The following is a 21,887-nucleotide window of genomic DNA, read 5'->3' on the forward strand; positions in this document are numbered from 1 at the left end:
CTTTCCATCTCCCAAACACTTCAGAGGAAGAGGAAGTACCCCCCTACCCACCTGCGATCCCTGGCCCTGAATGCCAGCATTTCAAAATTCTTGGCCTTTGAAATGCTGTCATTCCGTCTGGTGGAGACGTACAGTTTGAAAAGCCTTATGTCGGTGGCTGTCCCACAGTACGTCGTGCCCAGCCGCCACTACTTTTCCAGGCAAGCCATCCCTTCCCTGCACAACCAAGTGGGGGAAAAAATCAGGTGTGCACTGCGCAACGCCATCTGTGCCAAGGTCCACCTAACTACCGATACGTGGACCAGTAAGCACGGTCAGGGGTGTTATATCTCCCTAACGGCACACTGGGTAAATGCAGTGGCGAATGGGCCTGAGGCGGATAGCAGTTTGGCGCATGTCCTTCCACCATCGAGGATTGCAGGGCGCTTCATTTTGCCTCCTGTTCCTAACTCCTCCTACTCCGCTTCCTCATCCTCTACCGCCTCCTCATCCGGTCAGTGTAACACCTTCACCACCAACTTCAGCACAGCCAGGGGTAAACGACAGCAGGCAGTTTTAAAACTTGCCTGTTTGGGGGAAAAACCACACACCGCGCAGGAGTTGTGGAGGAGCATGGAACAGCAGACAAATGAGTGGTTGCTGCCAGCGAGCCTCAAGCCCGGCCTGGTGGTGTGCGATAACGGGCGAAATCTCATAGCAGCTCTGGGCCTAGCCGGTTTGACGCACATCCCTTGCCTGGCGCATGTGCTGAATTTGGTGGTGCAGAGGTTCCTTAAAAATTACCCCGATACGTCAGAGCTGCTGCAGAAAGTGCGGGCCGTCTGTGCGCACTTTCGGCGTTTTCACCCTGCTGCTGCTCGCCTGTCAGCGCTGCAGCGTAACTTCGGCCTTCCCGCTCACCGCCTCATATGTGACGTGCCCACAAGGTGGAACTCCACCTTGCACATGCTGGAAAGAGAAGCAGCAGGCCATAGTGGAGTTTCAGCTGCAGCACGCACGCGTGAGTCGCTCTGCGGAACAGCACCACTTCACCACCAATAACTGGGCCTCCATGCGAGACCTGTGTGCCTTGTTGCGCTGTTTTGAGTATTCCACCAACATGGCCAGTGCCGATGACGCCGTTGTCAGCTTAACTATCCCACTTCTATGCCTCCTTCAAAAAACAATTTGGGCGATGATGGAAGAGGATGTGGCACAGGATGAGGAGGAGGAGGAGGAGGATGAAGAGGTAACATTTCCAAGGCTTTCAGGGCAGTCATTCGCAAGTGGCTCCGAGGGTGGGTTCCTGCACCCACAAACGCCAGGGACACAGTTGTCCAGCAGGGGCACAGTTCTGGAGGATGAGGAGGATGAGGAGGAGGAGATGGAGGAGGAGATGGAACCATGTTCACAGCAGGGTGGCACCCAGGCCAGCTCATGGCCATCACTGGTGCGTTGCTGGGGGGATACAGAGGACACAGACGATACATCTCCCACAGAGGACAGCCTTTCGTTGCCTCTGGGCAGCCTGGCACACATGAGCGATTACATGCTGCAGTGTCTCCACAACGACCGCCGAGTTGCCCACATTCTAACTTGTGCTGATTACTGGGTGGCCACGCTGCTGGATCCCCGTTACAAGGACAACGTACCGTCCTTAATTCACTCACTGGAGCGTGATCGCAAGATGCGTGAGTACAAGCGCACGCTGGTAGACGCGATGCTGCTGGCATTCCCACCTGACAGTGGGGCCACAGTGGAAGCACAAGGCCAAGGCAGAGGAGGAAGAGGTCGCCAAAGCAACCAGGGCACCGCCAGCACCTCAGAAGGCAGGGTTAGCATGGCCGAAATGTGGAAAAGCTTTGTCAGCACGCCACAACAAACAGCAGCACCAGCAGCTCATATGGAACGTCTTAGCAGGAGGCAGCATTTCACCAACATGGTGGAGCAGTATGTGTGCACACGCCTACATGTAGTGAATGACGGGTCTGCCCCCTTCAACTTCTGGGTCTCCAAATTGGGCACATGGCCTGAGCTTGCCCTTTACACTTTGGAGTTGCTGGCGTGCCCTGCAGCCAGTGTATTATCTGAACGTGTATTTAGCACGGCTGGGGGCGTTATCACAGACAAGCGCAGCCGCCTGTCCAGAGACAATGTGGACAAGCTCACGTTCATTAAAATGAACCAGGCATGGATCCCACAGGACTTTTCCGTACCTTGTGCAGAATAGAGATGGATACCGACCTTACCCAGCCATTGTTCTATTTTTGATCTTTCTCACTCTTTTGGGGTGTACCCTCATTTAAAATGACTGAAAAAAAGCAGTGTTGGCTACCTCGTCCTCCTCCACCCCTGCTTCCACCTACACCGCCACATCCACCACCACCTCAACCTCCCTCCTACTCCATATGGGCCTCGTCCTTCACAGATGAAGAAAGTTGTTTTATTTTTCTGTTTTTTTTTTGTTGTTTTAAGTTATTTCCCTATCCACATTTGTTTGCAGAGCACTTGCCATGCTCTTAACTACGTTTTGCTGCCATTTGCAGCACTCTAGCCCTTTCCATTGGTGTTTTAGAGCCATTTTAGTGCCTGAAAGTTCGGGTCCCCATTGACTTCAATGGGGTTTGTGTCCGGGTAAAGTTCGGAAAAAGTCCGGGACACGGACCCGGACTTTTTTTCAAGTTCGGCCGAACCCGACGAACACGGACATTCAGGTGTCCGCTCAACTCTACATACCACGACTCAAAACCAAGGGGGAAAATCTGTCTCTGAATAAATGAAGATATTTCCAGTTAAAACATTTTGTGGGGTCCCTGCCATGACCCATTAGAACGGAGAAGGACTTGAACCTAGTGGAAAAACTTTGTAATCCACAGATAAACATAAAACATGGTGTTTCCCAGATATATAAAATGTTAACTGAATTAGAAGGTCTAAAAAGGCCTCCATTCATAGAGACATGGGAGAATGAGATAGGAACACAACTAAAAGAACAAGAAGTACCGATAAAATAGAATATTGAGCGCTGTCCATAGCTAAGCAGTTGACATAAACGCCATTGAAATAAATTATAAATGTCTCTCGAGATGCTATATAACACCGGTAAAAGCACAAAAATGCCAACCAGAGAAATCTTCACTGTGTTGTAATATGAAAGGTACAATGGCCCACATTTGGTGGGACTGTTCTAAGATCCGGGTATACTGGCAGAAGGTGCAACAACTTATCAGGGAGATTACAGGAGTAAATTTCACTGATGACCCATGGGTTTGCTTATTTCACAAATCTGACAAATCAAAAAAACAATATAAAAACACAATAGTACCACATTTGATAAATGCAGCCAAGGGGGCAATCCAAAAAAATGGCTAGATCCAGAAAGCCCCACACTTAGAGGTTGGTTTAAAAGAATCGAATATACATATAATATGGAATATTTAGGCAGTAGAGAAGAGGATCAGACAGTGAGTTTCTAAAAAAACATTGAGAAAATGGTCGGAATTTAAAAATACTAGCAGATATGCAGAACTTTGGATGGAGAGAAGGAGGGACAAGTATAGAGATGGAGGGGAGGAGGCACAAGAGAGGGATAGATGAGTAATGGAAGAGTCGGGGGGGGGGGGGGATTTGTTGGGAGGGGGAGAATGTATTTTTGTGTTAATATTTTTTTGGGAAAAGCAACTTTTGTATCTATCAAATCATTGTGAAATTAAATAAAAATATATAAAAAAGAAAAAGTAAAACATTGATTTACAAAACATTATTAATATACAAAATCTACACGTCATACAAAATATGTAGCATTTCCTAAAATCCTTTGGGTACAAAATAAACATTTTCAGTATCTTATACTTTAAGAAAACACAAGCTATAGCAGGAAATAGCAGTATGTAAGAAGTCTCACTCGGTTGTGGTAATGTGGTTCCATAGATCACAGAAGGGAAGATACAGAGAAGAACAAATGCGTCCTTCATCGTGGATGTGTCACCAACCAGATTCCTAAAAGCAGTAACTGCAAGTCCTTTATAAAGAGTATCAGTGACCTCATGGGGTGGAACATACACAGACCATGCCTGTATGCTCCATAGTCTTACTTAGATTAGGTATTATGAATAATCATCATGACATTTCATTTTGTAATTATTGCTGATGCCTACCGGATTAGTAAATAAGAGTTTTTCTAAAAAAAAGAAAAAAAATGAATTGATTTAAATTTTATTGATGCCAGAAAGTACAGCCAGACCTATACTTCTGGCACTGTAACAGGAGAGTTGCAGCTCTCATACACACAAGGCAGACTGTCATTTGTCCGCCACTCCTCTCCCCTTACCCCTTCACAGAATGCCTTATATTCTGGGAATCATTCAATGCAAGAGGACAAACGAGAGTGGAGCTTAGGTGTTTAAAGCAAGACAAAACTTTTTATTTATTTTTTTTAACACTAGTAGATTTTTGAATGAATGTTTATACGAATATTTGTATGATAATATGTATGAACTTTATGAGTACATTCAACACCTTACCAAAATGTTGTTTTCTTTTAATATTCAATTTTGGATCGAATAGACTTTACCTAGCCACATACATTGTTAGAAATTTGTATGCTTACAAAAGATTTTCCATCGTACTCCTTCAAATACTCTCATCACTGCAGTTAAAATTGAATATCGATTTAACCCCACTAATGATTGAAAATTTGAACGAATGGTCTTTAAACAAGAAATTTTGAACAAAATTCTACTAGCGTAAAACCAGCTTTAGTCTTAGACATAGAGAGAAAGAGGGATTAGAACACCTGTCTCATTTTTATTACTGTCTGTGCCCCCCATAGGGAGATTCGCCCTCTATATTTGTCCTGTTTACTGCTCTAACTGAAAATGAAAATGGTCACCAGAACCGGAATAGAGAGGAAATCTACCAATGGGGACACTAGTTCTGGTGACCCTGGTGATACCCTGGATTCCCTAACTTTAGAGGGATTTCCTCTAACCTCTAGATGTGGCTATAGAACAAGAAGTGAGGGGAAATCTCCCCAAGAAAACTTACAGGGGTTATAACCCTTTCTTACTTTCTTTACCTTTCTTATCCAAAATCATCCAATTTATCCAAAATTTAAAAAAAAAAGTTTTGATATTAGTTTTAGATTTAGGGCTACCTTCTCAACTATTGCTATTATTATTATTATTATTATTATTATTAATATTATACAACATTTATACAGCGCCAACAATTTACGCAGCACTTTACAACATAAGAGCAGACAGTACAATTACAATACAATACTTTGAATAGCACCCCTATGCACTAAGCAAATGCTCCTTCAATGTAGGTTCTTTGCAATGCCCCACTACATATGGTAAAGCGTTACCATGCATTGTGGTGCACTGCATCAGAAAAAATGTCAAACATCTGTTTTTCACTGCATTTGCTGCCAGGGCTGCTGATAGGGCAGTACAGCTGATCCTCCTGTACCAGGTCTGGGCCCTATCAGCTTGACAGGGAGGCCCAAGCAGCTTTAACATTCGTCTATATAGTGCAACAGTTTTAACTAAATTGAGCCAGGTTCTCAGGCATAGCAGGGCTTAAAGTACATTTCTCTGGGCCCCATCAGTCCAGCAGAGGGGCCCAGGAGGCAAGAGCAGAGAGGGGACTATTTTTTTCATTTTCGGCTTGCAGGTGCCGGCTCCACTGTGCGACGTTGCAGTTAAATTCCCGGCCACTCACTGCCTTTCCCTGGCAGAGTGATCTACCTTCCTCTGTTCTGAGGAGGGAGAAGGCAGAGGCTGTACACATGTGGCCAGAGGTGACAGAGCAGGGAGGCCCAGCACAAAGATCCTAATGCACAGGCAGGCATGTGAACTTCGCAGCACTTCCATATTGAAGGTACAGAAGGATACAGAACCAGCACCTGTTGTACTGCATGTAGCAAGTCAGTGCAGACAGCTACTGTATACAACACTTGCTGTGCTATGATCATCATCATCATCATTATGATCATAAACGCAGTGAGGTGCTTACTTTTAGGTCTTGTTTTCACGTATGTTTTTGGAGCAGTAAAAACACACAGCTGAGCTGCATTTACCGCCACCCAACCACTCACCTATATGCTGCAAAGGCACTGCCACCATTATACCCAGTACGACAAGTGGTGCCAGGGAATTTTACACACATTCCCAATGGCTTCATCCTCATGATGGTGGCAGTGCCTTCGCATCATAAGGGGGAGTGATTGGGTGACGCCGCTCAGCTGTGCGTTTATACTGCCCTGAAAACATAAGTGAAACCAAGACCTTTAACCACTTTACCACTAGAGGATTTTGCTGTCTTACGTCTGGGCCACTTTTTGCGATTCGGCGCTGTGCGACTTTAACGGACAATTGCGCGGTCGTGTGATGCTGTATCCAAACAAAATTTACGTCCTTTTTTTCCCACAAACAGAGCTTTCTTTTGGTGGTATTTGATCACCTGTGCGATTTTTACTTTTTGCGCTATAAACAAAAAAAGAGCGTTTATTTTGAAAAAATAACAATATTTTTAACATTTTTTATATGAAATTCCCCACCAAAAAAATGTAAAAATCAAAATTTTTTTAAATTTTTGGCCAATTTGTTTTCTGCTACCCATGTTTGGTAAAAAAAATCACAATAAGTGTATTTTGATTGGTTTGCGCAAAAGTTATTGCGTTTACTAACTAAGGGAAAGATTTCTGTCATTTTTAGTGTTTTCTTTTTTAACGAGCAATGGCTTTTTTTGCGGGACTGCGACATTGCGGCAGACGGATCGGACCCTTGACTGACATTTTTGACACTTTTGGGGGTACCAGTGACATTACTGCAGTAATCAGTGCTATATATATGCACTGTTACTGTAAAAATGACACTGGCAGGGAAGGGGTTAATTTTATTGGAGAGGGAGGGGTTAATGTATGCCTGGTGCTTACTGACGTGTGTGGGGGGAGGTGACTGAGTGAGTCAGGGACAGATCGGATGTTCAGCTATGCTAAACACTGCGATCTGTCAGGCGGGCGGATCTCCAAACTAGATTCCCCGACGATCGGGGAAGAGCAGCGGTGATCGCCGCCGCTCCTCCCCTGGCCCGACTCCCGCTGTGACTGAAAACAGCGGGAGCGCGCCTACAGGGGGAGGAGTCTAGCGACGTAGTACTACGTCGCTAGACCATAACGAGCCACATTGCTGCAGTAGCAGCAACGTGAGCAGACGTTAAGTGGTTAAAGAAGGCATCTCACTTAGTGTATGTGAATCTAACTGCTAGCTATCAGAAACAATCCAGTAGCAGTGCAGCCACCAGATCCCTTCCACACACCACTGTTAGTACTGGCCACTTTCCTCTTCCCACACACACACAGTCATGTTTCCTGGGCTCTGCGCAGCCATGGACAGACCCAGGACTGGCGTGGCAGGTAGCGCCAGGTGGAGGGAAGGGAGATCAGAGAATGTTCATTTTCTGATCTCCCCTTCCTGGTTGATGACCCAGAACCAACATGTAAAATGTAATTTCCCACCTTCACCACATACACACACACACACACACACACAGTGCCGGGACAAGGTCATCTAGAGCCCAGGGCAAACATTCCAAACTGTGACCCCCCCCCCCAAGATGTATAAGCATTGTGTCAGCAAAACATTGAGCACTAATCTGCTTGCTTACCCCATAAGCATTAGTCCCAACTGTTGAAATCCCCCCTCCCTGCACAAATTTTTTCCTCCCCCATCCTCCAAATCCCTGCAGCACAAATGCCCCCTCCCCCCAAAAAAAACAACACCTCTCCTAGCAGAAAACCTATACCCTTTAAACCCCTCAAATTTCCTTTTTGATTACACATTCTCTCTCCCTCACTTCAAGTCACCCCTTCAAGCACAAATCCCCCCCCCCCATCATCCCTACTAACAAGAATACCCCCCCCCAAAAAAAAATTCCCCCCCAGCACAATTCTTCTCCCCCCTCTGCCATATCCCCTCTTCTAACCCAAACCCCCCACCTAGCACAAATCCTCTTCCCCAATCCCCCTCCTAATACAAACACCACTCTTAGCACCTCCCAAATTTCCCCTCCTGAAACAATTGTTACCCCTTGCTCCTATGATAATGTTTTTACCTCTATGCATTAAGGTAAAAAACCTCCACACTACTTGCTCCCTCCCCCTCCTCCAAAACCCTAAACATTTATCTGGCTCCTCCCATGAACCAAAACTATCCCGACTACAACAGTGCTACTCCTCCTTCCTTAGGCTAGGTTCACACTATAGTGGCTCTACAAGCCGCGTTTTGCAGGGTTAGGGCAGCCCATGCATTTGAATAGGCTTCCATGCCTCCTGAAATGCAGGGAATGGCACCTTGATTGGAAACTGCAGGTGCAGTGCAGTTCCCAATGCATGTGGGCGCCATTGGCATTAATTTCACCCATACACATCTCCTTTGTTTTTCTGTGCGGGAACTGATCTGGTCCGGCAGCGGTATTCACTCGCACAGATGTGATACTAATCAAAAAGTCAGCTGCAGCAATCTCATTAGCAGGGATGAGCTCAGGTGTGTTTGGATCCTAGTCTGAATGTGCCTAAGCTATCCTTTCAGGAAGCTGTCACTGCACATTGACAGTTTTTAGTGGTCAAGGTATTGTCTGCCCCACAGCCACCTCTTATATACAGTACGTGCAGTTGCAGAGCTGTTTATAATTGGTTGGGCCCTGCAATGAGGGAGGGGGTCCTGTCTGTAAGGGGCAGGGCCGGTTCTAGACTATTTTACGCCCTAGGCAAGATCAGCTACTTGCGCCCCCCCCCCCCAAAAAAAAGGGAAGGGGTTAAAAACTCCTCTATGTCATACCCAGTGACCCTGATCTGATGCTTCCTCCATGTTATGCTCTCATACCTAGTGACCCCCATATTCCTCCATGTCACACCCGGGGATCCTGATGTCCCTCCATGTCACACCCAGGGATCCTGATGTTTTTCCATGTCACACCCTGGTACCCCAATATTTCTCCATGTCATGCTGTCATACCCACTGACCCCAATGTTCCTCCATGTCACACCCAGGGACCCCGTGTTTCTCCATGTCATGCTGTCATACCCAGTGACCCCAATGTTCCTCTATGTCAGACCCTGATGTTCCTCCATGTCACACCTGGGGACCCTGATGTTCCTCCATGTCACACCTGGGGACCCTAATGTTTCTCTGTGTCACATCTGGGGACCCCATTCCCCCATGGCACACCCAGGGATTCCTCATGGCTCACCTGGTGACCCCGAACCTGTTACACCCGGTGACCCCTATCCCCCATGTCACACCTGGTGACTCCGATTCCCCATGGCACACCTAATGACCCCGATTCCCTTTCATACCAGGGATGCTCCATGTAACACCCAGGGACCCCGATCTCCTGTTCTGGGCACACTCACTGGGCTGTATGAAGAGAGTGGCCTGCACTCTGCCCTCCTTCACAGTGTTCCTGCTGATTCCTTCTCCCAGGACGCTCCTTTTCTGGACCACAGTGCTCACCACAGCTCCAACTGGCTCCTGGTGGAGGGAAAAGCAGCAGTCAGAGAGCTCCACACTTATTTCATCGCCAACCTCCTCAGACCCTTCCGGTGCTTCGTCGCTTCTGCTCCAGTAAAGGTTCCGCCCTCCAGTGCCGAGCTCTGGCTCAGGTTCAGCTCTCCTCAGCTCCCTGCTTAATACCGACCCAGGGAAATGAACGGCTGCCCATCAGCTACGTGCAGAGAGTCACTTCCTGCCAGGGGTTAAGGCCGCTCAGCTCCAGCCAAAGAGAATCATCATTCAGGCAGCACACTGGTGGACTCACTTCCTGCCTCTTGGGGCCCCCCAACAGTGGTGGAAATCCAGGGCCTGGTAGTTCCACACTGCCCAAGACACCTGGCATCTTCCACTGCCCCTTCTTCCTCCCCCACGGCCGCCCCTCCCCTCAGCTCACAAGGATCATTCATGATGGAGAGAGAGTGCCAACTCATGGCTGTGCCCCTAGGTGGCAATGCGCCCTAGGCGGCTGCCTAGTTTGCCTAGTGGAAGCACCGGCCCTGGTAAGGGGACCCAAGTTTTCTAACAGCAGCCCTGTTTGCTGCAATAACTCAACGCACCGGATAACGCATTTCCTTAACACATCATGATGCAGCACGATCATCTACTTAGGGACTCTGCTGAAGAATACAATCTTAGATCATGAACATGAACTCTACTTAGATATTCAAATAATTTACTGCATGCTATATTTTGAATAAAAGTCATTAAGGGTTCTTTACACTCCGCGGGGATGATTTTCTAAGGCAATAAATACTTTCGGTTTGCAAAAGGAATATTCACTGAGTTTTAGTAAATAGGGTGAAGACACGTTAACTTTAATTATTCAATTATGTGCAAGGAAAAAATCCAGGTATGCAGTATATAGAAAACACAGCTTCCCAATATTCACATTCCCAGGTGAACTGATACTTCTTATGAAAAGTGAGGAAGAACCCCTCAGAAGATAGATGTAGCACTGTCCCCATAGGGCTTGCTGTGTGTTGACTTCTTAGGCCTCCCTCTGATTACCTGTAAACAGTTGCTGGGGGGTTTTCACATTTCCCTCCTTACTCCCGTTTGCTCTTTACTCAATAAACAGTCTAGGGTATTCGTTTTTTTTTTTGTTTTTTTTTGTGGAACTTCGATGGGGGAAGGGAATAGTGGGATACTCCAACTGAACTATTCACAGTAGATAAGGACAACTCTTACTTGGCCTCACCCGATTACTTGAAGAAGCAGTCACACTTCTTTAACCATAATGCCACTTGTATGGAAGAAATAAGTCTTCTTGCTCTGTCTTGAAGCAGACTTGATGCAACTATTTTATCTTCAGGACACTCTCTAGCATCCCCTGGACTGACACCCTTCCACTGACTCTTCCACTGAAGGGATTGCCCTCACATGACAGGTCCCATGACACAGATCTATACTCACTTTAGACAGATTCAGATCCTTTCCTGTGTATCCCTTCCAGTCAGCTCAGCAGGACATCTGGTTTCAGCTCCTATCAGACTTTCAGGCCCTCAGGTCGACTACCCGTGGCCGCATGGCAGCCTCTGCAGAGGAGGGGCAACCACCCCCCTGGGCCCCCAGCTCTCCAGTCAAAGACCCCAAGCACATGTGCTATTGACATTTATACAGTCACCCAGCATGCACCAAGGCACTTTCCTCTGCCAATCACCAGGGCTGTAACAATGCCTGTGCCCTCACTTGTCAGGTTTCCTCCCACTGTCCAATATGCCTCCCTATTTGACCAATGTAAAACATTCAGAGAAGCTGAGCTGAGCAAAATGAGCAGACCCTACCAATGGATCTTGCTCTCTGATAGGCAGAGAACACTTACCTGGAAATCTTCCTGGTAAGCAGAAAGACCCAAAAACTATACACTCTTCTGGCACCTACCTAGGAGGGTACTACATCGATGTTCAATGGCCAACTAAAAATAAAATGCATGGTTCATGCATTTTTGTGTATTTATAATTCAATTTAGTTGACTAACTTAATTACCATGCAGAAATGCATGCACATGCTAGATTTCCATTTCTGAAAAATATGCTAAACTGAAGTCCATATGTGTAAACTAACCACATAGTAATTGTAAAAGAAATTTTGAATTCTGTATAAAACTTTACTTCATTTTGTATGCTTTGCTTATGTTTTGCACACTGCGCTCTGATTCTGTACACGGCACTAATAACGTTTTGCACACAATCACCCTATTCTATTACATATTCACATTCTTTAGACTCTGATAAGAACTAAAGCCAGCCATAGACAGCTTGAGATTCGAACCATGTGTGCGCAGGCTGAATCTACCCAAATTGATTGATTCATTAACTTGGATACAACCAGCCTATCAGATTTTACATGCGATTATTGCTAGCAGCTATTATAGGACAGCGGATGAGAAAAGGTATTTAGCAGTTTATATTTACTACAGTAAATGCAGTGCCAGGTTCTGTGTACTGTGAGAGACCAGATATAGTAAATGCAGGTTCCTGGGTTTAGAAACAAGAAACGGAAGTTAAATCTAACCTAGTTTTATTTCAGAAAAGTGCAGTACAAACATTGCTTTTCCAGTCTTCTGAAGAATAAGAAGACAATGGGTTTGATTTACTAAAACTGGAATGTGCAAAATCTGATGCAGCTCTGTATAGGAACCAATCAGCTTCCAGGTTTTATTGTCAAAGCTTATTTGAACAAGGTGAAGTTAGAAGCTGATTAGCTACCATTTACAGCTGCACCAGATTTTGCACTCTCTAGTTTTAGTAAATCAACCCCAATGACTTTCCTAAGCCCCCATCGCTGTGACAGAAAGTGAAATGATACTAAACAGCTTAAGAAAGCAGGGAGTGTTTAACTAGGGACTGTACTAAGTAGCACCAAACAAGAGGTGGTAAAAGGTCTCAAAAATTAAAAGGCTGCTGTGGCAGCACCCTCATTGCCTGGTAGTTTATATTAAACAATAATGCAATAGATTGCATGAACAATATAACACATAATTATGTGGGACACAACAAGGAGGTGGGACACGGTAGGTGATTCCTGAAGGCAAAGTGTTTTTTTTTTTTTTCACAGTGCTGTACGTGTTCCCCGCATTTATTTAGAAATCTTTTATATGGAGGACATTACAGGTCTCATATTTTGCTTTTCTTGTATGCAGTGGTGTCACTAGGGGGGGGGGCAGAGGGGGCCACGCCCCCCCCCAAAATTACAGTGTGCCCCCCCAAAAAATGAGGCTATTAATTTAACTTAAGTAAGTCCCGCAGGCGCTGGCGCTAAAGGAAGAAAGGAGGAAGGACTGCCAGGCGACACAGCAGGAGGGCGTTTCCCATGGAGGCATGTCAGGCCCGCCCACTCGCCCAGGATAGCGGCAGACAGCGCGGTGCGTGGGGTGACGTTGAAAGGGAGAGCGGGCGCCTGCGCTGTGTCTGTGTGAAAGAGGAGAAGTGGGAGCCAGCGCCAGCAGAGGAGAGGAGGACAGTCACAGGACACACACGAGTCGAGGATGGAGCAGGCCGGGACCGGCATCATCCGAATACATCCATTTAGGTCAGTGGGGGTCCTGTCCTTGGGGGTCCTGTCCTGTCCTTGGGGGGTCCTGTCCTGTTCCGGGGGGTCCTGTCCTGTCCTGGGGGGTCCTGTCTGGGGGGGTCCTGTCCTGTTCCTGGGGGGTCCTGTCCTTTCCTGGGTGGTCCTGTCTGGGGGGGTCCTGTCCTGTTCCTGGGGGTCTTGTCCTTGGGGGTCCTGTCCTGTTCCTTGGGGGTCCTGTCCTTGGAGGTCCTGTCCAGTCCTTGGGGGTCCTGTCCTGTCTTTGGGGGTCCTGTCCTGGGGGTCCTGTCCTGTCCTTGGTGGTCCTGTTCCTGGGGGTCCTGTCCTGTCCTTGGGGGTCCTGTTCCTTGGGGGGTTCTGTCCTGTTCCTTGGGGGGTCCTGTCTTGTCCTTGGGGGTCCTTTCCTGTCCTGGGGGGGTCCTGTCCTTGGGGGTCCTGTCCTGTTCCCGGGGGTCTTGTCCTTGGGGGTCCTGTCCTGTTCCTTGGGGGTCCTGCTCCTTGGGGGACCTGTCCTGTCCTTGGAGGTCCTGTCCAGTCCATGGTGGTTCAGTCCTTGGGGGTCCTGTCCTTGGGGGTTCTGTCCTGGGGGGTCCTGTCCTTGGTGGTCCTGTCCTGTTCCTGGGGGTCCTGTCCTGTCCTTGGGGGTCCTGTTCCTTGGGGGGTCCTGTCCTGTTCCTTGGGGGTCCTGTCTTGTCCTGGGGGGTCCTGTCCTGGGGGGTCCTTTCCTGTCTTTGGCGGGTCCTTTCCTTTCATGTCTTTGGGGGGTCCTTTCCTGTCTTTGGGGGTCCTTTCCTGTCTTTGGGGGGTCCTGTCCTGTCCTTGGGGGTCCTGTCCTGGGGGGTCCTGTCCTGTTTTTGGGGGGTCCTGTCTTTGGGGGGGTCCTGTCCTGTCCTTTGGGGGGGTCCTGTCCTGTTTCTGGGGGTCCTGTCCTGTCCTTGGGGTCATGTCCTGTCCTTGGGAGTCCAGTCCTGTTCCTTGGCGGTCCTGTCCTTGGGGGTCCTGTCCTTGGGGGTCCTGTCCTTGGGGGGTCCTGTCCTTGGGGGGTCCTGTCCTGTCCTTTTCCTGGGGGGTCCTGTCCTGTTCCTGGGGGGTCCTGTCCTGTTCCTGGGGGTCCCGTCATTGGGGGTCCTGTCCTCTTCCTTGGGGGTCCTGTCCTGTTCCTTGGGGTTCCTGTCCTTGGGGACCTGTCCTGGGGGGTCCTGTCTTGGGGGTCCGGGGGTGTGCGGCCTGGTGTGGTCCGGGGGGCGGGGTGTATGGTGCGGTCCATCCGCCGCCCCCCCTGGCCCATGGAGCACCAGCCACCACTGCCAGCCTAACAGCAGTCTGTCTGACTGTGAGGCTCAGAGCCACGGGCGGAAAGTGAAGAGGAGGAGCCAGGCCAGCCACAGAGAAAGCAGAGCACATCAGGCAGGACACCACAGGAGCAGGCTGCCGTCCATTTTAAAGGGCACAGACAGGTCAGGTCAGTCAGACTCACAGACCACCAGAGTCTGGTGAAGAGGAGGAGCCAATGAGCCACAGCCAGACACAGGAGTCAGGACACGAGGAGCAGGCCCGGGGCATCTATTTTAGAGTGAGGTCAGCCAGGTCACGGTCCAGTCTGTGGCTGTGCAGACCGAGTGCACCGCACCAGCCCAGCAGAGGCACCGTGACCGCACGCATAGCTGCCAACTGTCCTGTTTTTGACGGGACAGTCCCAGCAAATAGGACCTTGTCCCGGCTAACTTACTCTGCCGGGACTTGTCCCGGCCAGTGGGGGAGGTTGGAGGGTCCGTCTGACCTTTTTATTTCCTAATGTCTCCCTGCGATCCAACTGCCATGATATTTAGGCTCAGGATTGCCGGGGGGCGCCCTGTGATTGGGCAAACATGGCGGGGGCTGGCCTCTGTGCCTGTCCAGTAACACAGGTGGCGCATGCGTAGGTGGTGGTTTGGAGCCAGACCCCGCCCTCGCAGTATCAGACCGTCACCAGCGCACGCTCAGCAACAGCCTTTTCAGCCGCCTGCTGTTCAGCAGCTCCAGACCCGACCGACATTCTTCTTCCTAACAGTGAGTGTGTGCTGGCAGATAATTAAATTAAATTCACAGTGATGCCAAAAGGGGGTACAAGGAGAGAGCAGAGTGCTGTTTATAAGAGTGGGGAACAAAAGACAGATTATACTGGAGAGGTCACAGGGGCACTGGCACCTGCGGGTGAGTTGAGCAGTGAGTCCACTGCAGTGGTCATTTACAAATTACAATCTCATATGATTTTACAGCTGGACATATCAACCTTAATGACATGTATTATATGTTTGCCATGTTCAGCTGTAAAATTCAGGGTGATACCATCCTCACCCTGCAAAGGACAATGTGGACTGACACTCTGACAGGATTTTACAGCTGAACATGGCAAATATATAATACATGTGATGTCAGTAAGTTTGATATGTAAAACTGTAAAATTATGTCAGAATTATTTCATAATTATGCATTTGATGCCCATTGTTTCTTGACAGTGGGCAGAGCCAAAGCACAGGAGGAAACGAGGAGCAGCAGGCCTGGGACATCTATTGCGGAGGTCACGGCGTCGGTGGGTGAGTTGAGCAGTGAGTCCACTGCAGTGCTCGTTTACAAATGACAATCTCATATGATTTTACACGTTGGCAATTGAGGCCAGACTTGCATCCCAAATAGATATTGATCTTGTGGTTAGCAGGTTTTCAGAAATCCATAAAAATTCATGTTGAACACTAATTTAGTGTGAATGACTACATTTAAGTTCAATTATTATTTTTTTTTTTGGTGTGGTTCACTGTAAAAGGAAAACACATATTTGTTGTGACACTGCACTTTATTTTTTGTGTACTTGTTTACTTATTTATGTAGCACTGCCCCTTGAGGACTTGCGTGATATTATTCTCTCAGATCCCCCTGGGTTACCCTTAGCCATACTGGCATTCACAATTTAACACTTTACTTCTGGGTTCAGTCAGTGATCAGTCCAGGCAGGGATTTGTAGTTGTTTTTGGTGTTTTATTTTAAATGGGGATCGGAGAAGGAAATAGTGGGATACTCCAAATTAACTATTCTCAAGATAAAGGACTTTTAATTCTCCGTACAGCCAGGCGGTTGATTCATCCTGCCACTTAGGTGAATTTGGGGTTAAGTCTCTATCCAGATGACTTGATTAACTAAATTATCTTCTGGACACTTTCTTAGCATCCTCTTTCTCGACCACTGACACCCATCCTCTGACTATCCTACTCCGGGGTGGCCCTCCTCAGGTCAGGCCCCCAATGACACAATCCCCTGTACTCATGATACTGTTTTTCTAGGGTCTCCAGTGTCTCCACCCCCTCAGTCAGATTTCCTGGGCCTATGGGTTCATCTCCTGATGCCACATGCCACTGCGACAGATGAGAAGGCAGCAGCCACCCTGCCTCCGGGACTCTGCTCACCAGCCAAAGACCCCGCAGCACATGTGCTCCTGGCTTTCATACTGTATCCCAGAATGCACCAAGACCGCCAGTCCCTGCCAATCACCAGGACTGTATCAAAGCCTATGTACCCATTGGTTAGGTTTCCTCCCACTGTGCACTGTCCAACATGCCTCCCTATTGGACCAGTGTGAAACACTCTCTATACCCAATGAATCACATACTGAACACTGCAGCCCTAACACACAGATCCTGCTCTCTGGTAGGCAGAAAGCAATATAGATTTGCCTGCTGATCCTCTGATAGGCAGACAGAGCCAAAAACTATACTCTCTCACTAGCACCTGCCTAGGAGGGTGCCACATTTATTTTTAGTTTTATACTATAATGTCTGTTTATCTGGTAACATTTGAAAGTTAGATATTTATAGTTAAAGGGACACTATTCCTGACCCAATAGTGCTGGCATGCCCCCCTCCTCCCCTCTCCTGGGTGGTTAAAGGTTTAATCTTCCATTTTAATCTCCCGGCAAATTTCATGATTTCAGCAAATCCAATGCATTCCCATTGGAAAGCATTGGGAAGCTAATGCGCACGCTTGGCATAATGCCGCTCCTCAGAGATGCATCAAATCAATGCAATTTCAGCTCTTCAATGCCGGACGTGGAAACTCTGAACGTCAGTGCTGGGCAGCGTGCAGCACTGACACAGGAACAGGAAGCACCTCCAGTCTGAGTGACAGCCACTGGAGGTGTCCCTAGGCAGTGGAATGCCTTAGGGACCTACTATAGACACCAGAACAACTACATTCAGCTAAAGTTGTTCTGGTGACTGTAGTGTCCCTAAAAAATTATTACAATTTTTGTTCATTTAGTAAGTGTACTATAAGCTTCCGTAACAAACGCTGGGGCTATAACCTTTTGTAATTTTCTTGTGGCACTTTAATAGTTACAATAAGATATGTTAGTTATTATTATTATTATATTATTGCCTATGCTTTGTGAGACAAATGGGTCTTGCACTCCAATTTGCATTTAAATTTGCATGGCATTTATTTACCATTATGTGGTTTAATAGTGTTTTTTTTAAGGGGAATTTAAATTATTACGTACATTTCATCTATAGACTTAAATTTGCATAATGACGGGAAGGGCAAACCCTTCTTGATAGTTTCTTATGGAAGCATAGCTAAATCAGGCCTTTTTTTACAGGACAAGCTAGCTCATTAGAGTTGGCCCTTCATAATGCAAATTTCTGTCAATAGGTCATGTTAAAGGGACTCTCCAGTTTCCTTCTCGGAAGTACGCCTAAGGGACTTTTTAGCATCTTAATGAAAGTCTCTAGTCAGATTAAAAAGTTGAAGCTCAAGTGTATTGTATATTGCACAAATAAAACAAAGGTGGATTTGTAACAAGACCTCTGGAGTTCATTCTATCTATCTATTTATCTATCTATCTATCTATCTATCTATCTATCTATCTATCTATCTATCTATCTATCTATCTATCTATCTATCTATCTATCTATCTATCTATCTATCTATCTATCTATCTATCTATCTATCTATCTATCTATCAAATTGCATTTTATAGTTGGCCCCCCTACTTTTGTCCCTGGCCCCCCATGTGCCCCCCCTAAAAATGAAAGCTGGAGACGCCACTGCTTGTATGTGTTTTGTAATGCTGAGTTAACTGAATGTACTTTGGCGTTTTGTCCAATACATTCTAGTCAAGTTTTTGTAGCCCATTTCTTGATTGCAGTTACGGTTTGATGCTGAACAAAGTCCAAGATTATCTTCACTTGTTATTTAGTAAATGGCAAACCCAGATAACACTCCCATCTCCCCAAGCTATCTGGCACACGATCCCCTTAAAGATCCCCTTAAAGGTAAAGCATACATTGTGGATGTGTCTGAGTAAGGCCCTGGGTTTCTTCAATTTTTAGGTCTAGAGGTATTTGCTTGTAAAAAGCTTTAACGTTTCAATATTCTCCAAAACCCTAAATTTACTAGTTTAGAATTTGCCATTTTTTTCATGGATATGGCCAACCCAAGGTGTCTTCAGTTTTTCCTGCCATCTTGCAATTATAAGGAGCTATGTGCATATACATATAGAAGCTGTGTGTGTATAGATATAATGGACACGTTCAGCGAGAGAAATATGAAGGCGTTTTTCTGAAAATGATAGTTGTCTGGCTTAGAAATTATTGAAGCCATTGACTAAGCAAGGCAGGCAGCATATATAGGTTCTGCTTTTTGCCACTTCCCTCTCCATACTTGTGTCTCTTCTTATGTTTGCCTGTGACAAAATTGCAACTATCTCATCATCTGAATGTTCTATGCCTGTTTCCAGTCTGTCCTGATCTTTATTTCAAACTATGTTTTTGCTATAAGACTGATACTCCATCTTATCCTGTGTGCTATAGGAGTTGTCCATCTCCACCATCAAGAGATCTTTGTGATGACCAAGCACACCTGTGCCTTGTTTCCTGTTGACATTCTCTCCTTGTCCGCACTGATCCTGAGCCTGCACTCTGATCCTTCCGTTGCCTGCACTTCACTCTAGTCTTGTCTTTAGTTTTATCAGGTAAGAATGTTACATACAAACACATGATACAAGCATATTTGTGCAGAAGAAAGAACTTTAATTTTCACATTTTAGCCACACTTTTCTGCTCATTAAACCACAGGATAAGAAGATGCAACATATCTCTTGCCACTTCCATAAGTCGAGTTGGCCCAGGTATAGGTTTGAATCCTAAGGGTCTGGCCTCCCATTCTGACAGTGCATCTAAAAAAACAGCAAATGATAATATAAGATAAGAGTATATAAACCCCAAAACAAAAACATAATATATTGCAGCTTATTAGTCCTTGTTGAGATGGCTGCATTAATTTTTTTTCTCCAAAGCTTCTTTAGCTATATTTGTAGAGCTAATCCAGTAAATTATTATTATTTCAGGTTCTTATATAGCGCTGTCAATTTACGCAGCGCTTTATATATACATTGCACATTCACATCAGTCCCTGCCTTAGGGACCTTACAATCTAAGGTCCCTAACTCACATTGATAGTAGGGCCAATTTTATACAGGATCCAATTAACCTACCAGCATGTCTTTGGAGTGTGGGAGGAAACCGGAGTACCCGGAGGAAACCCACGCAGGCACAGGGGAACATGCAAACTCCAGGCAGGTAGTGTCGTGGTTGGGATTTGAACCAGCGACCCTCTTGCTGCTAGGTGAAAGTGCTAACCACTATGTCACTGTGCCGCCCAATAACACACTTCCGGTACCTCGGTGGCTATGTCACTCATCATCTCCATTATATGGGGGGGGGGGGAGCAATTTGTAGTTTTCAAACGATAGCTAAGAAAGAAGATATTCTTCTGTGCAGCTCACAGGACATGACAGGCACAATGCAATTGTGGCAAGCGCAACACATATTTTCTGTATTTGCTAAAATTATCTTAGCTTAAAAATAAGAAAGCCAAGGCAGCCACCACATCTTAGGGCTGTAAACTGCAATATGTTGCGTTTTTCTTGTGTTTACTTATCCTTTAAGTATATCCAGTGGTGTGTATTGTAATTACATGCATTCAAAACTGCAATCAGAAAATAATACACTTTGTTAATGAGGCATCTTTAAAGAAAACATATCTGTTACCATGCCCAGACCACAATTTATCCTACATCATTGTGTATAGCCAAACAAAACATACTTTGTTTTCTTGCAATATTGCAATTAATGATAACATAATACTGATGTTTGCATAACCGCCACTAGGTAGGATATAGTAACTAAGTAATCAATATAGATCATGTCTGAGCAGATCTAGACCATGAATTTTATCAGCAGCAGTAACCATGACAAATGCAGTCTTAAAAAAAAAAGAGCCTGTACGATTCTTCCACCTAAAACTTCAGTGTCAACTTTTTTTTTTTTTTGCTTTGGAAGTGGTTTGGAAGGGAAATGCTATGTCAACATTTTACTGCTATCAGTTACTATTCGGGAAACATCTCCTTACTGTCTGTCTACTTCATGTCTGTCATACAGAACAAGAAGTTAGGGGAAATGCCTAAATAATGAAATAAATAAATAAGGTTAAGAATTTGTTAGAATTATATCACTGTCTGCTTCCCTATTAGCCAGATTTAGCCTCACTTCCTGCCCAGAAGTCTAGTATCAGACAGAACAGTAATAGAGAAATCAATTCTAAGAAAACATTTAAAATCTGATACAAAATGTCCCAAAAGGAGGAGCAGATAGAGTTTTAAACCTAAAATAATTTGAAAGCCTACCCCCACTTTATTCTACTCTATTAAAAAGAAAAATGGGATTTAGAGAATAAAATAATAAAAGAAAAAATACACCTCTGCAATACATGGACATTTTCCCATGTTTTAGCACAATAAAAACAGCACAAGTACAGAAATCCAGTAAACTCCTAATTTTCTGTAGTGAGATGACAGTAAAGTGACTCTGTACAGTGATAACAGTGCTGCCCAGTTCTTCCACTGAATTATAGAAAATCTCCCCCCCTATGCTTCAAACATCAAAAGGATGCTGTTCCGTAGTCCAGTAAAAGTAGATACTTTAGGAGCTCTCAACTTTTATTGTATAAACTGTTAAGCTGAGTATATATATATATATATATATATATATATATATATATATATATAACTTGAACCCTCCGCCACATCTTTTTGACTTCATTTTTTTTAAATGCATGAGGAGCATTTACCCCAGACTAACATACATCGTCTTACGGGATGTTCCGATTGCCTACCTATTTTGCATTACCCTTGTCTCCACCAAGAAATGTCTACTTATCCTCCTTTTCAATGCGGCAAAAGCCTGCATTCCTGACACATGGAAAAATGCTACTCCTCTCCCTCCCTTGATGTACTAGTGGTTTTCCAAAATTAACAATGCCATGCTTATGGAAGATCTCCCGTCCACCCTTTATGATCATTAGGAGAAATTCCAACATAGTTGAAATTATTGGATATACTTTAAATACTCTTCTGACTATCCTGACTATAATTTTTTCGTGAGTAGTAGTCTCATCATCTGTTGATTTATATCCATCAGGCCTCCCTACTTTGATCACCCCAGCAGTACCAAAGGGTCTTCCTCATGGAGTTCTCTCCTACCCCTTTGCTTCCTCTTGTACCCAAGGTCCTTTTACCTATCCCCCTCCTTTTTTCTTTCCCTCTTCTTTTCTCTTTATTTTTAGATTACCTAACCCCCCCCCCCCCCCCCCCTCAAGGGTTTCTCTATGGATTGAAAATGTCTGCTCTATGGTGAATGGCAAAATGCAAAAAGTTTCTCCTCCACAACATATATCTTGATAAAGCATGTGAGTCATACATAGCAATAAAAAGTCAAGGGTAGTTCGTATATA

At 45.7% G+C, this 21,887-nt stretch overlaps 1 protein-coding gene across 1 annotated transcript in view; it reads right to left on the minus strand.

Annotated features, from left to right (window-relative positions):
• LOC309546720 (uncharacterized protein) overlaps positions 1-21,887 on the minus strand; it is a gene marked incomplete at its 3' end in the record, with an annotated part of 75,205 nt that overhangs the window by 29,507 nt on the left and 23,811 nt on the right. Inside the window, exons 7-8 of the mRNA XM_082246423.1 lie at positions 19,150-19,272; positions 3,884-4,000 (exon numbers count right to left, since the gene is read on the minus strand). Coding sequence (XP_082102549.1) covers positions 3,884-4,000; positions 19,150-19,272 — 240 coding nt within the window. The remainder of the gene's footprint in view (positions 1-3,883; positions 4,001-19,149; positions 19,273-21,887) is intronic.

Source organism: Pelophylax lessonae (genome assembly GCF_965119305.1).
Source record: "Pelophylax lessonae genome assembly, chromosome: 2".
In the NCBI taxonomy this organism is placed as follows: domain Eukaryota; kingdom Metazoa; phylum Chordata; class Amphibia; order Anura; family Ranidae; genus Pelophylax; species Pelophylax lessonae.